The sequence below is a fragment of the Zingiber officinale genome, chromosome 5A, assembly GCF_018446385.1.
Source record: "Zingiber officinale cultivar Zhangliang chromosome 5A, Zo_v1.1, whole genome shotgun sequence".
Taxonomy (NCBI): domain Eukaryota; kingdom Viridiplantae; phylum Streptophyta; class Magnoliopsida; order Zingiberales; family Zingiberaceae; genus Zingiber; species Zingiber officinale.
The window spans coordinates 115,610,136-115,636,375 of record NC_055994.1 but is presented as its reverse complement, the minus strand read 5'-3'; the positions used below and the strand labels follow the sequence as shown (position 1 = coordinate 115,636,375).

General features: G+C 35.0%; 1 protein-coding gene across 3 annotated transcripts; it reads right to left on the bottom strand.

The window, feature by feature from the left end:
• Window positions 1-11,758: 11,758 nt before the first annotated feature.
• LOC121983160 lies at window positions 11,759-16,464 on the bottom strand. Of its 3 annotated transcripts, XM_042536121.1 has the most exons (4): window positions 15,806-16,464; window positions 15,035-15,197; window positions 12,236-12,384; window positions 11,759-12,163 (listed from the first exon to the last, which is right to left on the bottom strand). In XM_042536121.1, the coding sequence occupies exons 1-4, from the start codon at window positions 16,235-16,237 to the stop codon at window positions 11,906-11,908; spliced, it is 1,002 nt and encodes a 333-aa protein (XP_042392055.1). In that variant the 5' UTR covers window positions 16,238-16,464; the 3' UTR covers window positions 11,759-11,905. The 3 variants fall into 3 exon arrangements, with proteins under 3 accessions (XP_042392055.1, XP_042392053.1, XP_042392054.1); XM_042536119.1 differs by having other exon boundaries at window positions 11,759-12,384; window positions 15,806-16,463; XM_042536120.1 differs by having other exon boundaries at window positions 11,759-12,384; window positions 15,035-15,194; window positions 15,806-16,446.
• Window positions 16,465-26,240: the final 9,776 nt, after the last annotated feature.

Genomic DNA, 26,240 nt, shown 5'->3' with positions numbered 1-26,240 from the left:
GTGTCAAACACCAAAAATACATACCTACTAAACTGAGTTCATTTTAGCATGCAATCTAAAACACGAATGAACTCAAATGACATGGATCTTAAAGTACAACTTCAAATGTTTCTTAATCACTAAAACACGGAAACTTAATAATAAGGAAAGAAAACTAAAAGAACTCCTTTCGAGCCCCAAGACTTCCATAGTCCTGGCATCACACACCATCCGCACCACCTTGTCGCCTTCCATAGCTTTACTATATCTTTTCCTTTCCTTTATCTGCAGTAAAAGGAAATACAAACTATAAGCAAAATTGCTTAGTAAGCGCTATCTAACTCACAAAAACTCGGATATGCGTGTATACAAGAAGAAACTAGAAACTGTATGCTTTTAAAAGAAAACATATATAGCTGCTCAGGTTAATCTAATAGCAATAAAGATTACTCATGCTCAACTAATAGCAAAGCAATAAAATTAGCATACTCATGACAAACAAGAATAAAAACTGCATGCTGGAAGATAAAGCTAATCATGCTAAATAACTAATCAGGAAACAAATAAAACTAATACTACATACTTCGAACTAAAGGAACTAAACTTGCTGACTCTAAACATAAATGAAGCTTGTTTCATTTGTTCCAAAACTTATAATTTAATACTTCAAAATAATAATAAACTTTTCTTGGGTCCAGGCTTAGTACCAATGCGCACTCCCTAATAAAGACTGTGGTAGCTAGTCATCAGTCCTACGAGGGTAAAGACCTTGATCTTACCAGGGCCAAGACCTTGGAATTGATCACCTGAATTTGTTTAACGACAACCTTGGAAGTCGGGTACTAGCCTTTCTTTAAAATAAAATACTTGTTATCTTTTAATATTCTTACAATAAAATGCCTTGGCATTCCTTTGGGCACTTAGTGTGCTGCTGATCCCAATGCTTAAAATTTAGGGATTCTATCGAGATCTTAGTCTTTTCTTACTTATAGCTACTCATAATCCCTTAAAAAGGTTTATTAGAACACATAATTATTCCACTAAAATACATGGCTTCTCATGCTGGTTAAAATAGTAAATGAAAACTAAAGAACCTGCTCATGTATATCTAGTAGTAAAGAAAATTGATCATGCTCAACTCATGGCAAATAAAAGTTGCACTTAATAGGTCTACACTTCTAAACTGTTTCCAACAAAGCAAAGCATAAGGAAAAGATGCTGCTACTATCAGAAACTTCTACATGAAGATAACAATATACCAAAACATACATTTAACAAACCTACACATTCTAAATTACTTCCAGCAAAACAAGGCATAAGGAACAGATAATTACTGCCGCTATCAAAAGTTAACACATGATATACTAAAGCATGCACTCAATAGATCTACAGATTCTGAATCATTTCCAGCAAAGCAAGGCATAAGGAAAGAATGCTATTACTATAAAAGAAATTGATACATGAAGATGATGGTATGCTTGAATCTGCTGGAATTTAAAAACTTAGGTAAAACTTGTTTCATTTGTTCAACACGACCATAAATTTCCATTATTTATGTTAGTGACTTCCTATACTATCAGTGTAACATATTATCTGAGCAAATGTCAAGAAGAGGAACTAATTGACAAGTTATCATATACTATTGTATTGATTCGAAGATACATATATAAACTTGTGTTTATGAAGAGTGGTATTGCATAATGATAACAAATGGCTAATAAATCTCTTTATAGAGGAACTATAAACTGTTATTGACTTTCATAATGATATACATACTGATATCATTGCAGTTATTCTAAATACATCAGGATGATATGTTAACTGAGAAACATTTGTCAGTTACATATTTAATGGTGCCACTAGTCACACCATTGACTCCAAAACATTTGATATTATCACTACTATTAGTGTGACCAATTTATTATCTCTGTTCTGGCATAAACGACCGAGATAATAAAGCAAACAAAAATCTTGAAATACCAAACTATACAACAGAGATCAAAGGTGACCAATTCGAAAGATTAACTCTTTTAGTTGTTCCTACTTATTAAGGAAACCCAAAGCTCAATCTACAATACTTTCAAATACAAGGCTGGTTAAATTCACTGCATGAATTCAAAACCCTAATGCTACAAGAAGGATTGTTCATGCTTAGCAAGGGAGTAAAGAAGAAAACAAAGTCACAGACTACTGTAAACCCAAACTATATCTGTTCTTTACACCATGTGTCATGGCAACAAGAGGTCTTATAACATGTCACAGCTGTAATGCAAAGGAGAAGGCAAACCTCGATCCTACTCCCAAATTTCTAACAAGCTACATCTGTCCGGTGTATTCCGAAAGCCAAAAATGCAACCATATTCTAAGCAAGCCTCAATTCTTAACCGCAGGTTTCAAAACTAAGGATACCACAAATCTGAACAGAAAGGCCAAACATAAACCCATCTATAGCATGTCTAAATCTGATGTACTAGAGGTGAAATGATTTAAATTACATGTCCACACTATACTAATCGTTCCTCTTTCTTGTTCTTTCTTTGAATCTCACGGCAACAAGCCCTAAACCAAAATCTCTACAGCAAAACTCGAAAACAAGAAAAAACAAGAATCCGGAGCTACTCTACTGCAAGTGAGGAAGCACTTACCTTCGTGTTCTTGAACTCACAGCCGTGAAGAAGGGTTTCTAGGTTCTCGGAGACTTGAAATCTTGGCACCTTCCTCACCTCTATGCGCTCTCCTCGACGAGGTGATCGCGATGGTGTAGATGGCTCACGGAGAACCCCCTCGACCGGCCGTCGGAGTGAAGCTAGGGCTTCGTTTTGTCTTTGCTTGGGCAGAAATCGGCGCACGCACGAAGAGGAAGAAGGGGGAAGAAAAGGTTTTAGGGCACGGCTATTACCTATTTTCCCTTTTATAACTATGTATTCTATTAGCCAACTACTACTTAAATACAATTCATCCTTTATTTGATCAACATTGCCCACTGGCACACTTAGTCAGTCGGGTTTGCTTAAGGGTTGGCTCAGCCGGAGGTCTCGGGTTTGAATTCGGCTTGGACATTTTTTTGTCGAAACTTCTTTTGTTTAGTAAAAATACCAAACGACCTCCAAAAATTACATAAAAATACTCTAAAAATTTCTAAAAATCTCTAGAATATTTCTATAGAATTTCTAAATATTTTTAAATACTATTAAGACTCAAAATGAGGAAATTTGGGTTGTTACAATTTACGCCAAAAGATGTAGATTTTTATTTGTTTTTCATCGATTAGGGTACCTCATGTTTTAAGTGCACCCTGGCCAGAAGGCACCCAAACTCCTCCACAATGATGACGAGTTTGTGTTCGGAGATCTCGACCACAACATCCTCATGAGGAAGCAGGTAAGATGAAACCCTAATGAGTAAGCAGAGGAAAGAGGCGAAGGGAGACATGAACCTGATGACGCTTCCACCGGACAAAAGAGAGAGCGTCGACCATGCCCTAGACACAGTCAAGCTAGCAAACAAGGTTCGGCGAGTCCCCGTCACTGGCGCGTGTTCCGGTGAACAAACTCATCACCTTCCTCCACCTCCTCTCCACTTAACAATTCGTGGAGAGGGGTTCACCGGAGAGGGGTTGAATGAAGATGCTTAGGGTTTCGGCAGTAGGAGCGTGAAGAGATCGTATGGGGAGAGGGAAATAAAAACAGATAAGAAGGGTTCAGGAAGACTAAGGTAGAAAACACGACGCAAAAAAATTTTCAGAGAGAGGGAAAAATACCGAAAGAATAAAGTCAAAGACAACAGTTTTAATAAACCATTGTCTTTGACTATATAAACAATATAAAAACACAACAGTTTACAAAACTGTTATCGTAGCCCCTAAAAAAGTGCTTAAAGACAACGATTTTAGATAATCGTTGTAAAATGCATTGTTGATTTAAAAAAAATTTGCTCGACGATAACAGTTTTTACAAAAATGTTGTCTTTTGTATTTTATAGGAGCTCAAAGACAACGATTTTATCTAAATCGTTGTCTTTTACCAAATTTACAACAGTTTCTTCTAAAAAGGTTATCTTTGTGATGTTGTCGTTTAACATTTTTGTTGTAATGTCTCTAACTTTAATCCACTTGTCATTTATCAAAATTTGATTTATATCATTAGTGCAAATTGCACCAACAATCTCCTCATTTTTTATGCAATGACAACCTGAGTTAAAGTTAGAATAAAAAATAATATTGAAAGACAATATGAAAAAAGTAAACAAATGATCTAAGTTGATCTAAGTTGGTTTTGAATTTGATTTACTTGATCAAGTTCGCTCTTTTTTTTCTGCATTAACCCCACCCTCCCCCTTTGACATTCATAAAAAAAACTAAGGTGAAAAAAAGACAAGCATAATATATGATCAATAATACCAAACATTAATACAGAAATATAACTGGAAGTAAAGACTTTGTATATATCAGACTTAGAGAGAGTTTGAACAAAAGTTCAGTTTAGCAAAAATTTTCTGAGCAATCTTTTTCAAAAATTTCTATCTAAACTTTTTCAAAGATGGAGTAAGGATTTTCAAAAATTATTGTAAAAAAATTTAAGTGAACTTTTCAAAATAAGTATTTTTAAAAAATAATTATGAGAAAAAAATGCTTAAATAAATATTTGCAAAGGGGCAATATTCGTAGCAAATATTTTTCAATAATTTTCTAAGTAAAGATTTTTATAGTAAGAGAAAAATGTTCTAAGCGAGATTTTTAAAGTAATTTTAAAGAAAAAATTATTCAAGAAAGATTTTTAAGGTAATTTTAGAAAAGTTTCTAAGAAAGATTTTCAAAGTAAAAGAAAATTTTCCAAAAAAAAATTCAAAGGAAAATTTTCAAAAGAAAATGCTTTCAAAAAGTTTTAAGTATGTTTAAAAAAAATCCAAAAAATTTAGTAAATGTTTTAAAAAAATTTTAGATAAGAAATATTTTCAGAATACTTTTAAGAGTACTTATTCAAAATAATTTTCTAAGTTTTCAAAAAAAAATCTAATTTTTTAAAACTTTCAAAATTATGTATTTTTTAAAGTAATTTTTGAAAATACAAATCCTTCCCCTTAACCTGATATCTTTATTGAAAAATACTCAGTCAATTACCAACATCTTTTATACATATCTAACTGTTAGTTACTAACTATCTACCAAAATATAGTAGTGTTACTTGGTTAGTCAAGTTAAGTAAAATTTGATCTCACTTATTGTTTATTAAGAAAGATTGCTTAACTTGATCATTGTATTTTGGTATTTGTTATCCAGACATATGTTGATATACTGATATAAGCATCTGAAGTTCATGTAAAAGGTCTACGCATCTCACACTATTCTATGTTTTGAATCCATAATAAAGGTAGATCTAGTATGTTTGTGATATGTTCATTCCCTAGATCTATAAGATTATGCTTTCTATGAATTAAATCTAGACTAAAGCCAAAATAATTTTGAAATACTAGAGAAATGAGAATTTTTTAGAAAATATAATGAAAGAATTTTCCTAGAATTTATAAATTATTTGAAAAACTATTTGATAATAAGAATCCTAGTCTATCATTCCTAGTTTTTTCACATTAATTAAGGTTAAGTTCAAGATAAGTATATTAAATAGTTTTATGTTTGGATTGATAATATTTAATTGAGATTTAAGTGAATTGATTGGTAATTTGATTGATTTAATAGATTAATTTAAAGTTTTAATTTGGTTGAATTAAGGTATTAACTTAAGTTTTCACTCAAAGTTATCTTAAACTACCAATTAAGGTTAGATTAATTAAAGTTAAGTTAATGTTAAGTTAACTTAATTTTAAAGTTTAAGTGGATTAATATTTAGGATTTAATTCAATTAATTTTAATGCTTAATTATTTTTTAAAATTATTTCAATTTAATTAAATTAAATTTTAATTTATTTAATATTAATATTAATTTTAATTTAATTTTAATTTATTTAATATTAATATTAATTTTAATTTTAATTTAATTTTAATTTTTTTATTTTAAATTAACTTATCCTTATTCATCTCACCTAGTTTAAGTTTTCAAACAACGGGATCCTATGGTTTTGTGAGATGAGTTAAGTTAAATTTCAGTATTTGGTTTAACTTATGTTAGATTCAAGTTTAGCTTTGGGTTCAACAAATAAGCATTCTTTGGATAAATGTCTAAGCTGTGATGAGTCACCTGGACATCATTATAGTAACCACTAAATTTAATAGTCATATCCACTAAATTTAATATAAAACTTTGGTCTAACTAGCTAGGATTAGTAAGGGATAGCTTCAGTTAGTTTCACTAAGCCAAATACACCAGGTCGAAGCTATATCTTTCTACACATGCATAGATAGAGTTTTACTAACCTACTATCATCCAAAACTTCTCCGGTGTTGTTTGTAAAGTTAAACTTTTGTCCCTTTTTAACTTAGTCCTAATTATCCAATCGGGTAAACTTATTATTTTGGAGGTGCTAACTAATTTAGAGCCTCCCCTGAATTATTGAACTTCCTTTTAAATTTTTGTTTAGGTTTAATTAGGCTTAATCAATTTTTAGTTAAGGTTTAATTAATTATGATTTAAGTTCAAGTTTTTAATTTTAAATTAATTAAGTTGATTAAATTATCCTTTGCATCTTTCTTTAAGGAGTGTACTTAATATTTAAGTTTTCTTTTTATTTTAAATTTATTAAATTATTTAAATTATCTTTGTTTAAAAGATTATATTTGATATTTAAGTTTTTATTAATTCTTAATTTCGAATTGGTTAAATTTTGTTTTAATTTTATCCTCATATTTTCTTTGTCTTTGAAGTTTATATTATTAGTTAAATTTATTTGATTAATTTTATCTATAGATTTATCCTTAATATTTAAATTTTTATTTATTAAATCATTTTTGTTTTGGATAGAAATTTCTAGATTGACATTATCTATATTATCAAATATATTTTAAGGTATTTATTAATTTTATCTAGATTTATTTCATTATTTTTAAGTTTTAAATTTGAATTTATCTTAATATTTAAATTAATTAATTTTTTTCAATTTATTTTGTCATTATTCTGTTTAACCAAGTTAAGGTTGATGCCAATTTAGTCAAAGTCTTGATTGACTTGATCAAAATCTAGATTCTTTTGTAGTTTTTAAACTTTTAATTAAATTTGAATCATGCAAATCTAGATTGTCATACACCATACTTGGGATAATTTTATGTTTATCTAAATTATTATGCTGATTATTTAAACTGTTAGGATGTATACTAAAAGTCTAGCTTTTTGTATGAACATTTATATTTTGAAATGAGAATCACTTTGATCAAATGTTGCATTTTATATGTTAATGCAGTTGTCTATTTAATTTATATTGTAGATAACATAGTGTGTGGTGTCACACATAAGATCATGCTATCAGTTCCTTATAAATTATAAATAACAGCTCACGACCGAGATGGATAGGGACACACCATTGGAACGGTTGTAGTGTAATTTGGTATTAGTCTGTCTTGACTATAAAACAGAACCTCTGTTATTATGAATGTGTGTTCTCTTAATCCTGATATAATAACAAATATGTATACTTAGTATTTGTTTCTTTGACTTATCAATGGGTGAGATTTATTCGTTAAATCAATAGGCCCGATGAGTTGGGAGATAGTACCATTTATATGGTGTGTTGTTGATTATAAAAGAAAACTGTGTCCTATTTATTTAGGTTAATAATGTCCCCTTGAGAAGCTCATAAGGATTATCATGTAAACCCTGTAGGTGGACTTAGTCCGACATGGTAATAAGGTTGAGTGGTACTACTCTTGGAGCTAGATGTTAATTAAGTGAGTTGTCAGTAACTCATTTAACAACTCACTTAATTAACGGATATACGATATCTTAAACATAGGGAGATTAACACACTCATAATAAGTAGGAGCCCATATTATAATATGGAATTGGTGCGATAGTTCAATAATAACTCTTTAGTGGTATGAGTTATTATTGATGAACTTGAGTTGGGTGTTCGGGTCCAACACAGGAAGCTCAAGTCCATCAGGAGGTCAAAACCAATTCCTCCTCTCGGTCCCTGTTGTAGCCTCTATAAAGTCTCGCATTCACCCGTATTGATTTTGCTTCCTACTCAAGAAAGGGGCCGGCTACATCCTTGCTTGGTGCCCAAGCAAGGGGGCTTCCAAGCCTTGCTTGGTGCCCAAGCAAGGGGTCGACCACAAAAAAAAAAAAAGAAAAAAAAAGGAGTTATGAAAAGGGAGCTTTTTTCTCTCAACAGAATTCTAAAAAATCTATTACTTTTTCTCCTTTTTTATTTGGCGCAAAGGGTTATAAAAGGAGAGGATGTTGTGTCACAACAATAAATCAATTAAAAATTGATAAGTTTTTCTCCACAACTAAAAACCCTCTCCTTTCCCTTAAGGTCGACGCCCCATTCTTTTCTTCTTCCCTTTCTTCCCTCTAGGGTCGACGCCCCACTTCCTTTTCTTCTTCCCTTTCTTCCCTCTAGGGTTGGCGCCCCATCTTCTCTTGGTGGCCGGAGCTTGGAGGAACAGAAAACGAAGAGATGAAGCACCTTGGTGGCCGACGGTTTGGAGGAGAAGAAGAAAGAGGAGGCACCCCTTTTCTTTGCATCTTTTGGTGGTAGGCGGCTTGGAAACAAAAAGGGTTCGGGTGTTTTTGTCTTGGTAGATTGTTGCCCACACAACGTCCAAGAAGAGGAGAGGAATACGGTAGAAGATCAAGAGGTCTTTGTCTACGAAGAAAGGTACAACTAGTTATTTATTATGCAATGCAACTAGTTTTGTTTTCTTTGTATGGAGCGCAACTAGGAATACACTAGCGATTTTGTGTTTCGACTTTGTGTTTCGATTTTGTGTATCAATTTTGTATTTCGATCTTGTGCTTCGATTGTGGTCTCTGTAGTTAAACCTAAGGTTACTGTAAGGAGCTTAAATATTCAATTTCTTTGAAAGATTTTGTCTAGAAAGTGGTGGATGATCCCATAACCAAGAAGGTCGAGTGCCTCGCCAACGACCTGGAAGTCAATCCTTGAAATAGATATTTAATCAACTTCTGTAATATGGTTTAACTTTTGAAGAACATATGAGTTAAACTTGGATTAATAATGTTAAGTTTCGTTTGCAATCCAAGTTTAACTTCTGAAAAGAACATGGATTGCTAGGAAAAGTCTGTGCTTGTATAAATTTTTTTTACAAGGGAAACAGAATGGAATTTCGAGTAGCGCCCAACGTAAACTACTACTAATAAGGGTATTTTGTTAAAAATTATACTTACCTTAAGTGCACCCCCTACTTCAGTAGGCTTCTCTATTAGATTTGACTTGAATCTGGATTTACTTTTGACTTGCTCCTCTAGCTTCAATGACTCCTCATGAAGCTTGATTAGATGAGTCCAAAACTCGCTGGTATCTTTGACCTTTCCTATCCTATATGTAACTTCGTTAGATAATAAATCTAAAATTAACTTTATTACTTTTTTGTTTGCTTCTGAGTTCTAAGAAGATCGCTTCAGCGTCATGCCACCATCGAAGTCGGCCATCATACGAAGCTTTCCATTTGCATCCTTAAATTGAATTCTTCCTTCTTATATATCTCTTATGGATGTGGTTTGTTGACATTTCACCTAAGCATTTCTTTGTTCGCCATTTTTCAACACTGAAAAAGAACTCATGAAGATTCCAAGACTTTGTCTTGGGGTAAGTGGTGTGGGAGATAAGGAAATAAGGATATTTCACCAATTTCGAGGGAAAATATAATAATAAAAAATATTATGACAAATTTTGTTAGACGGGATATTTCACCAATTCTGACTTATGATGAAAAAATAAAAATAGAAAAAAGACATAAGAATATTTTTTAAACAGAAACGATATATAGCTCAATTGGTGGTTTCCCTAATTCAGAGTGGTACCTTACTCTGATATCACCTGCTAAATCAAAAAGACGTTAGAGAGGGGGTGAATAGTGATTGTCGCTTTAAAGAAGGATCGAGAATATGCAGTGAAAAAGAAACACGAAAGTTCAAATGCTAACACAAGTAATTTTTTACTTAGTTCGGAGCCTTCGACAACTCCTACTCCAAGACTCATACTCGTTGAGTGCTTTCGTTGGGCAATCACTATCAGTTCGAAAAGGAGTTACAATAATTTCTGAGTACAATAACTGAAATAAAAATGTTATCGACAAACAGAAAGGAAACTTGAAGAATTCTTCGTTCTTCGAACTTTAGAGCAGCCTTTCGGTGTCGTCGGAGCCTTTTCGAAGCAGCACACGAATATGAAACACATAGCAGATGATTCTCTAAAGCTGCTGGTCGAAGGATTTTATATAAGCCCATTCCGAGCGCCTAGACCGTTGCTGACATGACGATCTCTCGTCAAAACTTGATCTGTCAAGTTTATCCACCTCCAGGTGCTTAGAATCCCTCCGGATGCCTGGACCATTGACGTAGGTTTAGTTAGTCGTCACGCTCCAACTCAGTTTCTGGATGACTTTTCTGGTCCGGGTGCCTGGACTAGCTCCGAGCGCCCAGACAACCCAAGTGACTGGCCAAGCCATCGGGACGAAGCTAGTCTGGGCGCTCGGAGTCTGGGCACCTGGATTGGTCCAAGTGCCTGGACGTCTTATTTTCAGTCTTTTCCTTTTTTTTCTGCAACAAGGTTAGCATACAAGCAATAATAGGAAAAAGGAAAAGTAGCATTTTGACAGTTTTCGGACTGTCCGGCCCTAATCTTCAGTTTCGCTAAAACCCTTGGGTCGGATCGACGCCTACTGTTCCATCAATTGGGAACGCATTCTCACTAGATCTCTCCTCTAATTGCTTACATATTACTTACCAACTGTAGTCGTTTGATTTGCCTTTGACCCACCAGGTCTTCTCGCCAATTATCATGTTTGTAGACCCAACTAGATTTTGACCGATTGTTAGATCCTGCGGACCTAACCAGACTTCCCGCCAGATATCAAATCTCATGGACTTATTTGGACTTCGTATCAGCTATTGAATCCCGTGGACCTAATTGAATTTCAGTTTGGTATCAGACTCTCCAGACCCATTAATTTTTGCACATTTAATAAAGTAATTAATCATAAACATTCTAACTTCTTTAATGTGTTTATCATTTCTCAAAATCTAACTTGTACAAATTATACTAATAAATTTTTGTAAAACACTCGGATGAATGTAAGAATCTCCCAATGGTCGCCGACTCAAAGTTCTCGAATAAGTCTGTGTTACAAATCAGAAATGTGTGCCGTATCTTTTATTTTTTTTTCTATTTATTTGGCACCACTATCATTCTTTTCAACATGTCGTGCAATTTCCTATGTTTCAGTGCAAAAAATCTCTCATACACAACACTCATAGAGATGGGCACGACCCAATCAGGACCATGTTCTTCTCCAATAACCTCTTTCTTACATGTGGGATTTACAGAATGGGGCACAACCGTGGCGATCAACATGACCAGCCCGTGTTCAATTTTGGTCACTCCTATAATCGGTCAACCAAACTTTCTTGTTCTGTCAACTTAACCATTAGGTTAATTGAAGACTCTGTTTTACTGTAAAATATAGTTAGTGATATAGTAATAATAATAGTACTGTAAAACAGAGATAGAAATAGTTATATGCATATTTTATTCTGATTGTAAAATTGTTTGATCTCAATATAAAAATTTGAGTTGACTTCCTAATTGGACCATCGTCCAAGTGTTTTGTCCCAAATTGGAACACATCCTCATTATCTAACATTCATTTAGCTCAGAAATATTGATTCATGAATTGAATTATTTAAGGTAGGTGAGTTTCTGAACCGCCTCTTCCTTCATCTCTCAAAATGGCATGGTGGCCTCCATCTCAAAATCCTAACCTATTCAAAACTAATTAATCCCCAACGACGACCTACATCAGCACGTAGCTAGCCAAGTCCACCATCAGCTCCTGCATCAGCAATCCAAAGAGAAGGCCCTCCAAATCCACGGCCACCTCCTCCGCGGCCGCCTGCTGTTTCATCCACCCATTCTCCCCCTCCTCCATCTCCCTCACCGTCCCTTCCCCGTGGTAGTCGTCGGCCCCAGACCATCTTCCCTCCATCCATTCCCTCGCCGCCAAAATCAGCCGCCGTGCTTCCTCATCTTCTTCCGTCTTCGCCGCTTTCCTCTGCCGGACGGTCAAGCTGTGAACGAAGAAATCCAGCAGAAGTTTCTCTAAGCTCGCGTCCAGTGAGCTTACATGGCAGATCGAGGTGAAATGCCGCAGCAGCCTCCTCGCTGTCATCACCTCATCGTTGCACGAGGCAAAGCAACGGTCAAGGTTGATTCGGGTGGGCTCCGCGAGGCGTCCGAACCGTCCGATTCTGCGGAGCAGCTGCCGCTTTTTCCCTGCACCGCCATCAATTAATGAATTTAACTCATAAATACCTGATATATTAAGAATATTTGAAATACTATAAAAATAAAAATTATTAAAAATAAAAAAAAATACTTGGATCCTCTACCAAAGTCATAAATGATATTTTTTAATCTAAATTTGATAATTACGGATTCCTCTAATAAATATAGATCTCTAGATAAAATCTGTTTCTAATTCCTGAATTAAAAATTATGATCCTTTAAAAATTAGATACTCCTATATTGGTCCTGCATCACTATTTCTATTAAAAAAAAAAAATTGTAATCATTGGCAAGTTTGACCGATAGTGAGTGAGGTCGCCTTCATAAGAAGACATGATATAAGTCTGATACGATTAAGACTACGTTTGATAGGATGTAATCTGTCTTGTAATGTAATCACGATTACATTACAAGATTGATTATTTTGTTTGGTTTAATTTTAAACTTGTAATGTAATGTAATATGGATTATAAAATGTAGTGAAGTTTTGTAACCTGCATTACAAAGCAAATACTATGTAATCTGATTACATTACGAGGTTACCATTTAACTAAAATTTAAATACCGAATATACTCCTAGTCCGTCGCCGCCCACCGCCATCTACTGTTGCTGCCAGCCGTAGGTTGCCAGCGGCGGCCTCTGGTTGCCGGCGGGCTGCCGATTGCCGACGACGGTGGTTGCTGGCGGTTGCCGGCAGAGGCCAGCGGCGGCGACCACTGGTTGTCGGTGGCTGCCGCAAGCTTCAGTAGAGGTGCGACGACCATCGATAGAGGCCTCAAGATATTTTTGTCATTTTATAATCATACAAATTACATTCCTTATAAATGCTAAAGGAACACGAGATCCCAGATCCTCTTTTGCTAATTGTCCAAAGGACGCATCCAAAGTTTAGAATTAACGAAAAGATATTTCAAAGTTTGAAAATACCTAAAAGGCACATATTTTCCTATTTTACTCCTCTACCAAATCTGATTTTTTTTATCTTTATCTCCCTTCTCTTTTCAATCGAAAATTCATTAATAGGTTTAGACATGTTCAATTGAATCCATTTCAAGTTTTATATATTTCTGATATTGTGAGGAGTCCAACGATACACTCCATTGCTTATTTTGATCTCTTCAAAGATGTTAAAATATTACTGAAAAAATTAACTAGAATATTGTCTTGGTCTTTAAGAAACGAGGCCCACGTTGGACTTGATTTGAATCAGGCACGATTCGTAGTAGTGCAAACTAGGCCAATTAGCGGTGTTAATGTAAATTAAGTTGTGATGTTAATTTTTAAAAATCAACACCATTGTAATTATGCACATACAAAAGAGAGAAGAGAGAATAGAGATGAGAAGTTGCATGTATAAAGAGAGTAAAAATAAATAAAGAGAAAAAGTGAGATTTGACATAGGCACAAAATGGGAAAAAGGTGCACCTTTTGGGTGTTTTTAAAAATTAGGATGTCTTTTGGTTAACCCAAACTTTGGGTGCGCCCTTTGGGCAATTCATATAGAATCAATATATGATATTTATGGGGGGAAAAATAAAGAGAACAGAAATAATCAAAAAGGATATTATTTTTAAGGAACATATAATATTATAATAGATACTTAGTAGTTTAAACACATTGTAGTAACTATCTACTGGATAGCTGCTACAACTATTTTTATGTGATTTTAATTAATTTAAAATAATTTTGATGAAGTTTAAATAATTACGATTACATTGGTAAAAAGTATTTTTCATATAATATTATTTAGAATTTAAGAATTAAGATTTTAAAGTTATGAGTTTAAGATTTTAAATTTAGTTATAACTCTTTTAAAATAATTTTTGACTAATTTAAAATAACTTTTAAAGTGATTTTGATTAATTTAAAGTATTTTTGATAAAATTTAAATAATTATGATTAAGTTAGTAAAATTATTTTGATATAATAGTAATTTGTATGTAGTAATTTTAATTAAAGTGAAATAGTTAATATTTTTTCACATTTTAATAGTTATTAAGTAATTTATACTTGTTATAACAACTGTCAAGTATCTTTTACATATTATAGTAGCTATCAGTAGTTACTATACAGTTGTACATAAATTCTAAATCTTAAAATTTTAAGTCATAAATTTTGAATACTATACTATCAAAATATTTTTTACTAACTTGATCTAAATTATTTAAACTTTGTTAAAATTATTTTTAAATATTTATGATAGCTACTTATAATTCCTTTCCATTTTAATAGATATAAAGTAATTTCTACATATTATAACTGTTACTAGTAATATACATTATAAAGTAGGTTCTACACATTATAAAGTTACTTCTATACATTATAACAACTAGAAATTGAGAAGAGAAAAAAAAATTAATCATATTATTAAATTATAAATGTATAAAAAATGCAAAGTATAAAGTCTTATATAACTAAGTTAATAAACTATAAATCTTAAACCCTAACTAGAATATATATATATATATATATATATATATATATATATATGCAATATTAAATTAGATGTTAAAAAGTTAAAACATCTGATAAAAGGCTCTTTTAAATTTTTGAAAAAGAGACGTCTCTTTTGATTTTTATCCCTCCTTTAATAAAAAGAAATATGACAAAATTACAAAGAGAGAGATAAATACATACTTCGCAGCTTCAAGAGGATGTGGCGAAAGGAAGGCGATAGCGCGTCTTCTTCTCCTTCGGAAGGGAATTCTATCACTGACACTGGACTCAGCTGCTCCTTTTCCTCCTCCGACGAGCTGTGGGATTCAGCTGATTCTTTTCCCTCTCCATCCCTCGTCGCCTTCTTTTTACAAATAATAACAGCAATTAATCAATCACTCTTCACATTTAACATGTACGAGTTGGCACGCTATTCTCACTTTTTATTAATAAAATATATTGTAGTGGCAGAAAGATTAAAACACGCGAGTCGACAAGGTGCATAGTATAGAATAGTGGACTATTTTGAAAACATAAGCGGCCAAGGATATTAATTAATAAATATGTGAATCAAAGTGGACTATATATTTTGATATCTTATCTTAAGGGGAACAAACAAAGATATTTATAATTAATCTATGCAAATTAAAGAAAGTTAATTTCTAATTCCTTTGCCCAAGTAAACAAATAAGCAATATAAGATCCTGCCAGATTTTAAATCAATTAATTTCTTGTACATGCACGTACGTCCATATTTCACGTGTACATCCTGTGCATGTGCCAATTGAATTCAAATAGTAGATGGCGGCGAAGCGACTGCATGGACCAGCACGGTGCACCAAAGACGAAGCTATTCGACAGTGACGGAGATGGCACGAAGCAGGAGTCGACGTTCAATCAAGCAACCACTTACTAATTACTCCAGTACATTAATTAATTAGAGTAAAACTATAATATTGCTCAGCGGCTCACCTTGGTTGCCGCGTCGGAGACGTCGTCGCCGGCGGCTTTCCTCCCTGATCCGTTCTTCGTTTCGTCGGAGTTAAAGCCACTGTCAGACATGAAAGACCAGCTGCTGCATCTGCTGACGCCCGGCGGCAATGGTAAGCTGCAAGACCGCAGTCGTTCGCCGTCGACGGCCTCCGCCTCCAGCGATGACTTGCCTCGATTTCTCCAGAAGTCTATCCTCATCCGCTTCGATAAGCTCCTGGAGAGTAGCCATCCGGCCGTGATAGCGAAAGGCAGCATCTTGATGACGGAGGAGATCCTCGAGCGCGCACTCTCTGAGCACGTTCTCGGAAGTTGACTCCTACCTCGCTGGAGTTCAGCGTCGAGAAGGCGCGGTACGGTGTCACAATCCAGCTCCAGGAAATGCTTGAGCATTAGCGGCTTGTTCTGCGCCATGGTCACAGACTAATTTAAAGAGCTAGCGATCGGACAACTTATACGAGATTTGAATATATCAGGTGGAAAGTAGCTAAAGAGATTTGGAAAGTGGGAAGGAGCGAGCGAGCGATGGAAGCTCATTTAAAGAGAGGAGGAGGACGTGATTTCCATTAATTCTGTACCAATTTGCTACAGGTTTGGCCCGTACTGTTCTGTCTTACACCGGAGTGGGGAGGGGTTCGAGAGAGAATTGAAGCAAGAGTGAAGGATAAAAATGCAGGGCGATTCAAAAAGTTTGAACTTGTCGCACGAGGAGGCCCGTGCCGGAGACTCGTACGTGGCCGAATAACACTGTTCTATGGCTCGTGCCGCTGGGTGGGGCCCGTGCCGGAGACTCGTACGTGGCCGAATAACACTGTTCTATGGCTCGTGCCGCTGGGTGGGGCCACGTACGCATCTTCGTTTGGGAGCTTTGGACATAAAGATCTTTCTCTAGGAAAGAGGATCGGAAGACGACCATAACCCATTCGAGCCCAACCCATAAAAGCTAATTATTAACGATGATTCAAACTAGACCGAGGTAAGGAGATAGTTTAATTTAATGAACCAGGCGACAAAAGATAAAAAGAGAGAGAGAGTTTTTCTACAATAATTAAATAAAAAATATAGACAAATAAGTTGATGCAGGAATCCACTCGCATGATTAATGCAAAATGACAAAGAAAGCAAAGAAACAAAAGAACGTACGGGCGGTTAGAGAGCCTCCAAGATTTGTAATAGAAAATGGTCGGTACAAGAAGTCCGTATTATATAGATGGAATTATTGCACAATTGATTACTATCATGAATGCAATCAACGACAACTAACAATTAAAAGTGTTAATAGCTTAGTTGGTTTTGAAAATAATTTTTTATTTTTTTTCTGTCCGGCAGTGGCAGTGTAATGATTAGATTTTTCAAACATATAACTATGAGATTTAAAATTTAAATCTCAGTTGTGATATATTATAGGAGATTTTTTTTCTCTCCGATAAAAAATGGATTTAAGAATGTTAGTCGTACGTTTACACTGACCTCCATTAACTCTTGTTAATTTATATTAGTGGTCGGTAAAATTTTTTCGTAAAATTAGACCAGTCACCCTCAAAATCAATCAATTTAAAAAATTAGATACCCGATGTCAATTAAAAAAAAAATGAAACGTCATAGAATGGCTTGACCTATTAAGGATCATGTCTTTTACAATGGTCCTAATATGAGTAAAATCATTCATCATGTGTTCAAAATGGAATTAACATTCGAAACAATGCCCCTAGGATAATGGTGTGGCAATGAGGTACATTTTTAGTTCTTAAGTATTTAAGTATCAAGTCCTAATTTTAACGAAACAATGGATGAACTTCTCTTAATAGACGATTGACATAAGAATGTTAGGCTAATGGGTCACCCGCTGTGAGCATTTTCTAACTTATCCTAGTGGTCAGTGATAAATTTCTATAAAACCAAATTGATTACCTAGGATTAATCGACGCAAATTAGATTCATGATACTAATTAAAAAAAAATATGGACAATGACATATTGGGATGTGTGGTATAGTGTTGTGTAGGATGGTGATGGCAAAGGACCACGCTCAAGGTAAGGCAGTGTGCTAAAGACAGGGTTGAGGACAAGCGAAGCAATGCTAAACAACACCTAAAATAATGGAGTGGGCTATTCACACACTACAATAAATATGATTTTCCTTAGCGTGTAAATATGCTATCCGCAGTGCTCATTGCACGCTGCACGACTGCAAGTTGTTAAAAATCATAAAACTTCAACAACACACACTACGCGTTGCGGTTAAGAGCATTCGCAGCGTGCGGCGCACGCTGCGATTACGATCATTTGCAGCATGCGCTGCAGTTAAGAGCAATCGATAGTATTTGCAGCGTGCGCCGCACGCTGCAATTAAGAGCATTCGCAGCACGTGGCACGCGCTACGGTTAAGAGCAATTGACAACATTCACAGAGCATAGTGCACTCTACGATTACTATTATTCAAATACCATATATAGATACCACACAAATTATAATACCATGTACAATTATAATACCACAAATTATAATATTATATACATATACCACACACATATACCACATACAAACAATTATACAATCAAAGCTCAAACAATTATAATATCACATTCAACCATAAACATTACACTTAAGTAAAACAATCAAAATTAATAACAAAAAAGTTACTTAGTAATATAATTTCTTTTCTACAAAGGAGTATATTGTTGGTGCAGTGGGGCCGGCAAGAGGGGAGGGGTGAATTGCTTGCAAAAAGAAAATACCCTCCTGATTCTTCAAACTCTAAAACAACAACAATAATAAATTAAAATAATAGAAAAGAAGAGACAAGAAATTTAACTTGGTTACAACCTAGGTGGTTGTTAATTCAAGGCAGTTGAAAAGCTCCACTAGAAATGTCTCCTTTACTGTAGACGGAGAAGCCTTTTACACACTATAAGAGTTGCTAGGAATTAAATACTGAGTTGAATCATTAATTTCTAGCTCCAGGGGCCTTTATATAGCTTCTGGAAATCCTATCTCGAGTCTTGAAGGCGCCTCCAAAGGGGTTAAGGGCGCCTGTAAGGGGATGAGCGAATAAAACTTTATCCGCTCGTCAATGACCAAGTTGGCCAGGTCGAGGGGGCCCTCAAAGGCATTGAGGACGCCTCCAAGGCTGCTGAGGGCACCCTCAATGCCATTGAGGGCACCTTCAGCATGATGAAGTCAGAGGTGCCTCCAATGACTGTTGAGGGCGCCTCCAGCTATTTTTCCAGCACTTCTTCCTCTCCCTTTCAGCTTCTGAAGTTCCATTTGATTGGGTGATTGCGACCAACCGAAATAGGGCTCAACCGAACTCAATTTGTGGCCTTCTCCTCGAGCAGACTTCCTCCCTGGCTTCTCATCCCTCGAACATCGTGCACGTTCTTCTCGTCCACCGATATACTCTTCCGCAGTTCTTTCGTCCTTCGAACGCACCGAGCCCGTCGACTCTCTTCCTGTGCCGTCCTTCTCGCTAGCTGCATCTTTCGCTTGACTTCCTGCGCTCCTAAGCTCCTGCACACTTAGACAAAGGGATCAAAACCAAATAAGACTTAACCTAACTTGGTTGATCACATCAAAACAACCACGGGGATCGACAATCTCCCCCTTTTTGATGTGCATCAACTCAAATTCAAGTTAGGAAAAAAAATAGACAAGAAGTAATTTAAAGAAATTACTAAACTAACATTTTAAGCATAAAGATTGCAATAATTGAATTTATAATTTTCTCAAAAAAATATTAACTTGTTCCTATTACAATTTTTTAAGTACCAATTTTTAAACAAAATATTAACTCCCCCTAAACTTGTTCCTATCTCTCCCCCTTTGATCACAGCAAAAATGGGGTAGGAATTTTTCAAAATAAATTCTAGGTTAACAAAGAACTCTAACCTTTAGGCAATTTAAACAAAAGAAAATGTTAAAAAACTTGTTAAAGCATTATTTAATTTTTATTTTCATGCTTTATCAGTAAGTTAATTAAATATTTTATTTCAATATTTTGACTTCCAGACAGTGGTGAGGTACTAGGCTTTCTTGATTATTGGAGCAACAACCACTTTCTTAGACAAAGTCTTATAAAGAAATTAACTGTTTAATTTTTCTCGTTGAAAGCGCGAACTTACAAAAATTTAATTTAGAAAAGATTTTGAAACCCAGTATAGGTTCCTTAGCTTCCTATTGAATTAATCAAGTATTTAGGAGGTACATAACTTTTGGAAACTTTTCTAAGTTGTCCCTCATGTTTTTTAATATACCAATTCAACTTTTTATAAATTCTAAGCTTTGATTTTTGAAATTTGTTTGGTTTAAAGCATGCATTAATTTTCAATTTTTCAATTTGCATTTTCAAATTATCGTTTTCTGATTTTAAATTATCTAACATTAATTGTAAGTCAACAATTTCTTTTTCTGATTTTACTAAGCTTTTTGTAAGAGTTTTGATAAATTGAAAAGACTGTTTAGGGGTTAGAGTACATACCTTACATACCTCTATTTCTGATGCCCCCCCTTCATCGTAGCTTTCTTCTTCTGGTTCTCCCCCTTCATCTATACTCATCTCTAAGCTGATTTCTTCTTCAATTTGATGGTTGGCCATCAGTGCTAATCCTGAGAAGGCTTCAACTTCATATTCGGAGGATGATGATTCATCCCATGTAGCCTTCGGACTCTTGCGTTTAGAGGACGTCGATCTTTGGGACTTCTCCTTGTCCCTTTTCTTCAATTTTGGACAGTCATCCCTGATGTGTCCTTCCTCGTTGCAATTGTAACATCGGATTGTCCTTCTGTTGCGTTGATGCTTTCTCGATTGCGATCTAAATTTATTAGTCTTAATAAACTTATTTAGCTTCCTTACTAATATTGCCGCTTAAGTTTCATCAATCGAGGCTTCGGAGTCGGGATCATCCATCCCGGCTTATAGGGCAACATTGAGATTTGACTTCTCTATTTGTTTAGGTTCTGCAATTTGAGACTCGTGAAGAGTTCTTGGGAAGGCGTTGAGCGCATACTGAATAGAATCTCGGTTCGTTACTGATTCTCTGAGATTGGTCAGTTGAGTTATCAGCTCCTTAATTCTCGCTTGGAGTTGCGCCACCTTTTCACCATTGTTCATCCGGAGATTTGGTAGTTGAGTCTAGAGGATGTCATACCTTGCTAATTTCGCTTTTGAGGTGCCTTCGTGGAGCTCCAAGAATTTTTCCCAGAGGTCTTTGGCGGAGTCGTAGCTTCTGATCCGACTTACCTCCTGGGGCAGCAGGACGCTGAGCAGATGGAACTCTGCCTTTTCGTTGGCCACGAAATCTTCTTGTTTCTTTTTCATCCAGTTGTATTCTTCCTTGTCTTTAGAGAATGCAAAACCATATTTCATAACTAAAAGAATATTAAATTCTGTTTTGAAGAATACCTCCATTCGGCGTTTCTATGTAATGAAGTCTCCGTCGAATTTCGGGGGATGAATACTTGCACCGGCCATCGTCTTGATCTTGATGCTTCAGTCGGAGGTCAATCCTTCTGAGACGGTCTGACTCTGATACCACTTGTTAGTACAGCGGGGCCGGTAAGAGGGGAGGGGTGAATTGCCTGTAAAATGGAAATACCCTCCTCATTTTTTCAACTCTAAAACAGCAACAATAATAAAATAAAATAACAGAAAAGAAGAGACAAGAAATTTAACTTAGTTACAACCTAGATGGTTGTTAATCTAAGACAGTTGAAAAGCTCCACTAGAAATATCTCCTTCACTGTAGGCCAAGAAGTCTTTTACACACTAGGAAAGCTCTAAGAGTTGCTAGGAGTTGAATACTGAGTTGAATCATTAATTCCTAGCTCCAGAAGCCTTTATATAGCTCCTGGAAATCCTATCTCGAGTCTTGAGGGTGCCTCCAAAGGGGTTGAGGGCGCCTCCAAGGGGATGAGCGGATAAAACTTTATCTGCTCGTCAACGGCCAAGTTAGCCAGGTCGAGGGCGCCCTCAAAGGCATTGAGGGTGCCTCCAAGGCTGTTGAGGGCGCCTTCAGCATGATGAAGTCGGAGGCGCCTCCAACGACTGTTGAGGGCACCTCCAGTTGTTTTTCCAACACTTCTTCCTCTCCTTTTTAGCTTCCGAAGTTTCGTTTGATTGGGTGATTGTGGCCAACCAAAATAGGACTCACCCGAACCCAATTTCTGGCCTCCTCCTCGAGCAGGCTTCTGCCCCGGCTTCTTGTCCCTCGAACGTCGTGCATGCTCTTCTCGTCCACCGATGTACTCTTCCGTAGCTCTTTCATCCTTCGGACGCATCGAGCCTGTCAGCTCCCTTCCCGTGCCATCCTTCTCCCTAGCTGCGTCTTCCGCTCGACTTCCTGCGCTCCTAAACTCCTACACACTTAGACATAGGGATTAAAATCAAACAGGACCTAACCTAACTTGGTTGATCACATCAAAACAACCACAGGGGCCAACGTATACATGACTTTAAAATAAGTAAAATCTATATCAGTCATGCAAAACTATAAACTTAAATAACCATGCGATTGTACTTTCTATTGCATCCTCGAGAAAATAGACGCATGAATGCATCATCGAACTTCCGCTAATGGTGATGAACCGTGTGAGTTGGTTTTGTGAGTAGTCTAAGATTGGATGGCCAAGCTATATGTTCCCCTATTTCATCTTCTGAGGCCTGCCCATTCTCCATGAATGGTAATAGGAGAGATTTGGGGGTTGATGATAAGAGGGCATGCTGCTGAAGTGCTTTGCGCTATGCGACAATAAAAACCTCAAGGGCGGCTTTGTTATCAATCCAAAAACCTAGGAGACATCATAAGGTAGTAAAACAATAAGACATTTCACTCCAAAATATATTAAAAAAGAACTACTTATACATTTGATAATCACCACGTTGATTATTTAGTTAGCTTGAATATTGCAGTAAATTCAAATTCAGAAGGTGGCAAACATAATAGGAATCAGTATGTATTTTATGCTTTCTCAAACACAAAGACTTACCATAGTGCTGAAGAGCACAAGAAAAGATAGTACTAGTGATCATAATTGTATTTCATCACAGTTAAGTGTGTCTAGATCTTGCACATTGTAAGTTCAATAAATATATACTATCATAATTTGTTAAATCAAATAAAAATTAAAAATACTTTCGTCTTTCAAATCATCTATTTGAATTAGATTATCAAAAAAAATCATAGGATGATAAAAAAAAAATTCATGCTAAATATGAGTTGAATGTCTAAAAATATATTATAATGTAATATTACTATTTTGATTGAACTAAACATATAATAAATCAGGGAAAGCATCTATGCCTCCTTATTTAATATTAATAGATTTATCATGAAAAAATACAAAAAGAAAAAAAAACTTCAAATTTGATAACCTGACTATAAGCAAATGCTATGGACACTGCACCTCTCATGAGACTGCCCACTATATTGTAATCTGTCTAAATTTGTGTGAATTTATTATTGAATCAATCTAATCAACTTAGTGAAAATGATTTTATATACACTTGCTATTTGAAAATGATTTTATCATCTAGAAATTTCTAACAGCTATTTGAAAATGATTCTATCATCTGGAAATTTCTTTGTTAGGTTAGACATAAATGAGTGGAAATACAAGTTAACATAAGTGCAATAAAATTACCATAAGGTAAATATTTGAAGATAAATTTCCCTTCAAAGAGTAGTTCCTTGCCCAGGTCCATTACCAAGTCCTTGTGGACAATGCATGCCAACTATATTAGTTGAATATAAAAAGATATGAACCCCCACAATTGGATTTCTCTGCCATGAATAAACAAAGTATCATTTAGGCAATAGAAAGTGCAATTTCGTTAATAGTGATGTACATTCATTAGAGGTAAATAGAGGAAAGAGCTTCAAGTACCATCACACGTATGTGACAAATACAGGTTATGAATAACATCGTATTTATGTTGTACAATCACCATATCATGAAGCTACTAACACTTAAAAAATCCAAATTGCAGTAGATTAGAAGAATTTTCTTTACAAAATTGAATCTTAATAGCATATTGTAATGCATATAAAGCAAGATAAAAACTGCAATGGCAAATGGACCTGCTAAAAATTGACTAATTTTTTTTAACTACATGATAATTAAACGTATCTATCTTACTATTTTATTAAAAATCTTCCCCCTTTACTAACTAACTTTGGTGAAGCCTAAAATGTATTTACGTTAATGTCCTTTTTTCTATTTACACTAAAAATAATTCCAAAGTTTATTAGTAATTTCACAAGCGAAACATGTGATGTAGAGTTCAATACTCGGCTGCAACATATTATTATGAATTTTTCTCTGGTTGTTTTATATAAAAAAATATAGTTCTCTTTAGTCCCACATCTTAGAATTGACAATACTATGATGAAAGAAGCTTCTATAAATATTTTAGGCCGACGATGTTAAAAAATATATTTTTCTTAGTTTTTTTTACTAAGACAAGTATAATATTAAAATAAAATATTTTTTTTACATAGGGAAGCCCGTTACAGTAATTACTATTGTATGAGTCTGATGAATCTTACCCAAATAATTAATTCTTGGTTTATAAGGGTGATACTAGAAAATCCAAAATCCAAATAATTCAGATTTTTAAATACCCAAATAATTTATATATTATTATATTACATACGCAACGCGTGTGCACAATCACACTAGTGGAGAATAAAAGATCAATATTTCAATACCTGTGTAACCACAAAACATTGAAGATCGAGTTGGACAAAACAATATGTTGTCATATTGTTTTGATACACAGATGACCTGAGCAGATAATCTCAGACTGTAATTTGATTGTTTCACTTGGGCAAATTTTGCCCCGATCGATCCAACATTCAGCGTGCACAAGTCGTGCTCGTACACGAGTCAACTTGGTTCAGTACAATCCAAACCCTGGATTTGCACCCACTGCGCACCCACACGTGAGAGATAGCCTCTCCCCAAGCATTTGTTTACATCATCAATGCATGTGAATTAATATAAACCAACTAATATGCCTTAAAACTCCCAATATCTCATTCACAATGAAACTTCATGCCTCTTTCACCTCTTCTCCATTCACATATATCAAACAAATCGTACCCATGTACAAAGAAGGCATCATCTAAGAAGTGTGCTATTGCATTTCACAATAAGTTTAAAAAAGCAAGATAAATAATAATTGAGCAAGGATGCATCAAAATTATACTCACATTAATTGATCAGAATAACAAACAGAAAGGAACAGAATTATAAATCACATAAACCTTAATCATTGTTAGACAAAACTCATTTAACAGAAATTCATTGATTTTGATGGAACAATACCCTGAACATTTCAAAATGAAAATGCATTCAGATGAACTTTTAGGGCTTGGAATCATCCAAGCACATAGCTACGAGGAACAATTAATACAACATTATAGTACTTGGGAGTTTAAGAAGTGAGCCTGGACAAAACTTATGCATCAAAATTATAATCACATTAACTGATCAGAATAACAAACAGAAAGGAATAGAATTATAAATCACATAAACCTTAATCATTGTTAAACAAAACTCATTTAACAGAAACTCATTGATTTTGATGGAACAATACCCTGAACATTTCAAAACGAAAATGCATTCAGATGAACTTTTAGGGCTTGGAATCATCCAAGCACATAGCTACAAGAAACAATTAACACAACATTATAGTACTTGGGAGTTTAAGAAGTGAGCATGGACAAAACTTATTAAGCTGGAGAATGCTATTAGGAATATGATAAACCTCCTAAACACACATCAATGGATGTGCCATAGAATGATTGAAGACAATAAAGCAGCTTGGAATGGCAGAACAAAAGAGAGTTAGGAGTTTTGAAAAACATTTAGATAGGATTATATTTCTAGGCCAAATAGTACTGAAGCAAGAAATACAAAGAAATGAAGGGGGAGGGGGGGGGTGAATATTGCTTTTTTAAAAACACTCCATTTCTTTTTAAAACAAAGTAACACAATGAAAAATAGAGACTCATTATGGTTACTTAGTTCGAGCCTAGGTCGACTCCTACTCCAAGGTCCACGATCCTTGATCGCACCGTTTGACAATTCACTAAAATTCTTTTTTATATTTAAATCTCGGAGAGAAGTAGATCGTATAATGAAATGTGTAAGATAGTAACAACCTACTATCTTACTTGAAATAGAGTACAAAACTAGCTAATTAAAAATATACGGACACTAGATGTAGAATCGAACTCGGTCGGTATGGCTTGAGTTGAGCAACAGCTTGTTTGGTGATGAGTGGTAGACTTGTCATACGAATAATAGCTTTGCACAGCAATGAACACAGAACATATGTACAACCTCGGACCTCGAGCTTCATTTTTATAAGAATCGTCAATGTTCAGTCGACCGATCCTTGGGTTCGGTCGATCGAA

Bases quoted from the DNA above. Each gene is read 5' to 3' on its own strand.
- LOC121983160 (XM_042536119.1), bottom strand. From the start codon at position 16,237: ATGGCGCAGAACAAGCCGCTAATGCTCAAGCATTTCCTGGAGCTGGAT. The intron at 15,198-15,805 runs GTGAGCCGCTGA...ATTTGTAAAAAG, and splicing joins TCTCCGACGCGGCAACCAAG to AAGGCGACGAGGGATGGAGA. The intron at 12,385-15,034 runs GTATGTATTTAT...ATGGCGGTGCAG, and splicing joins CATCCTCTTGAAGCTGCGAA to GGAAAAAGCGGCAGCTGCTC.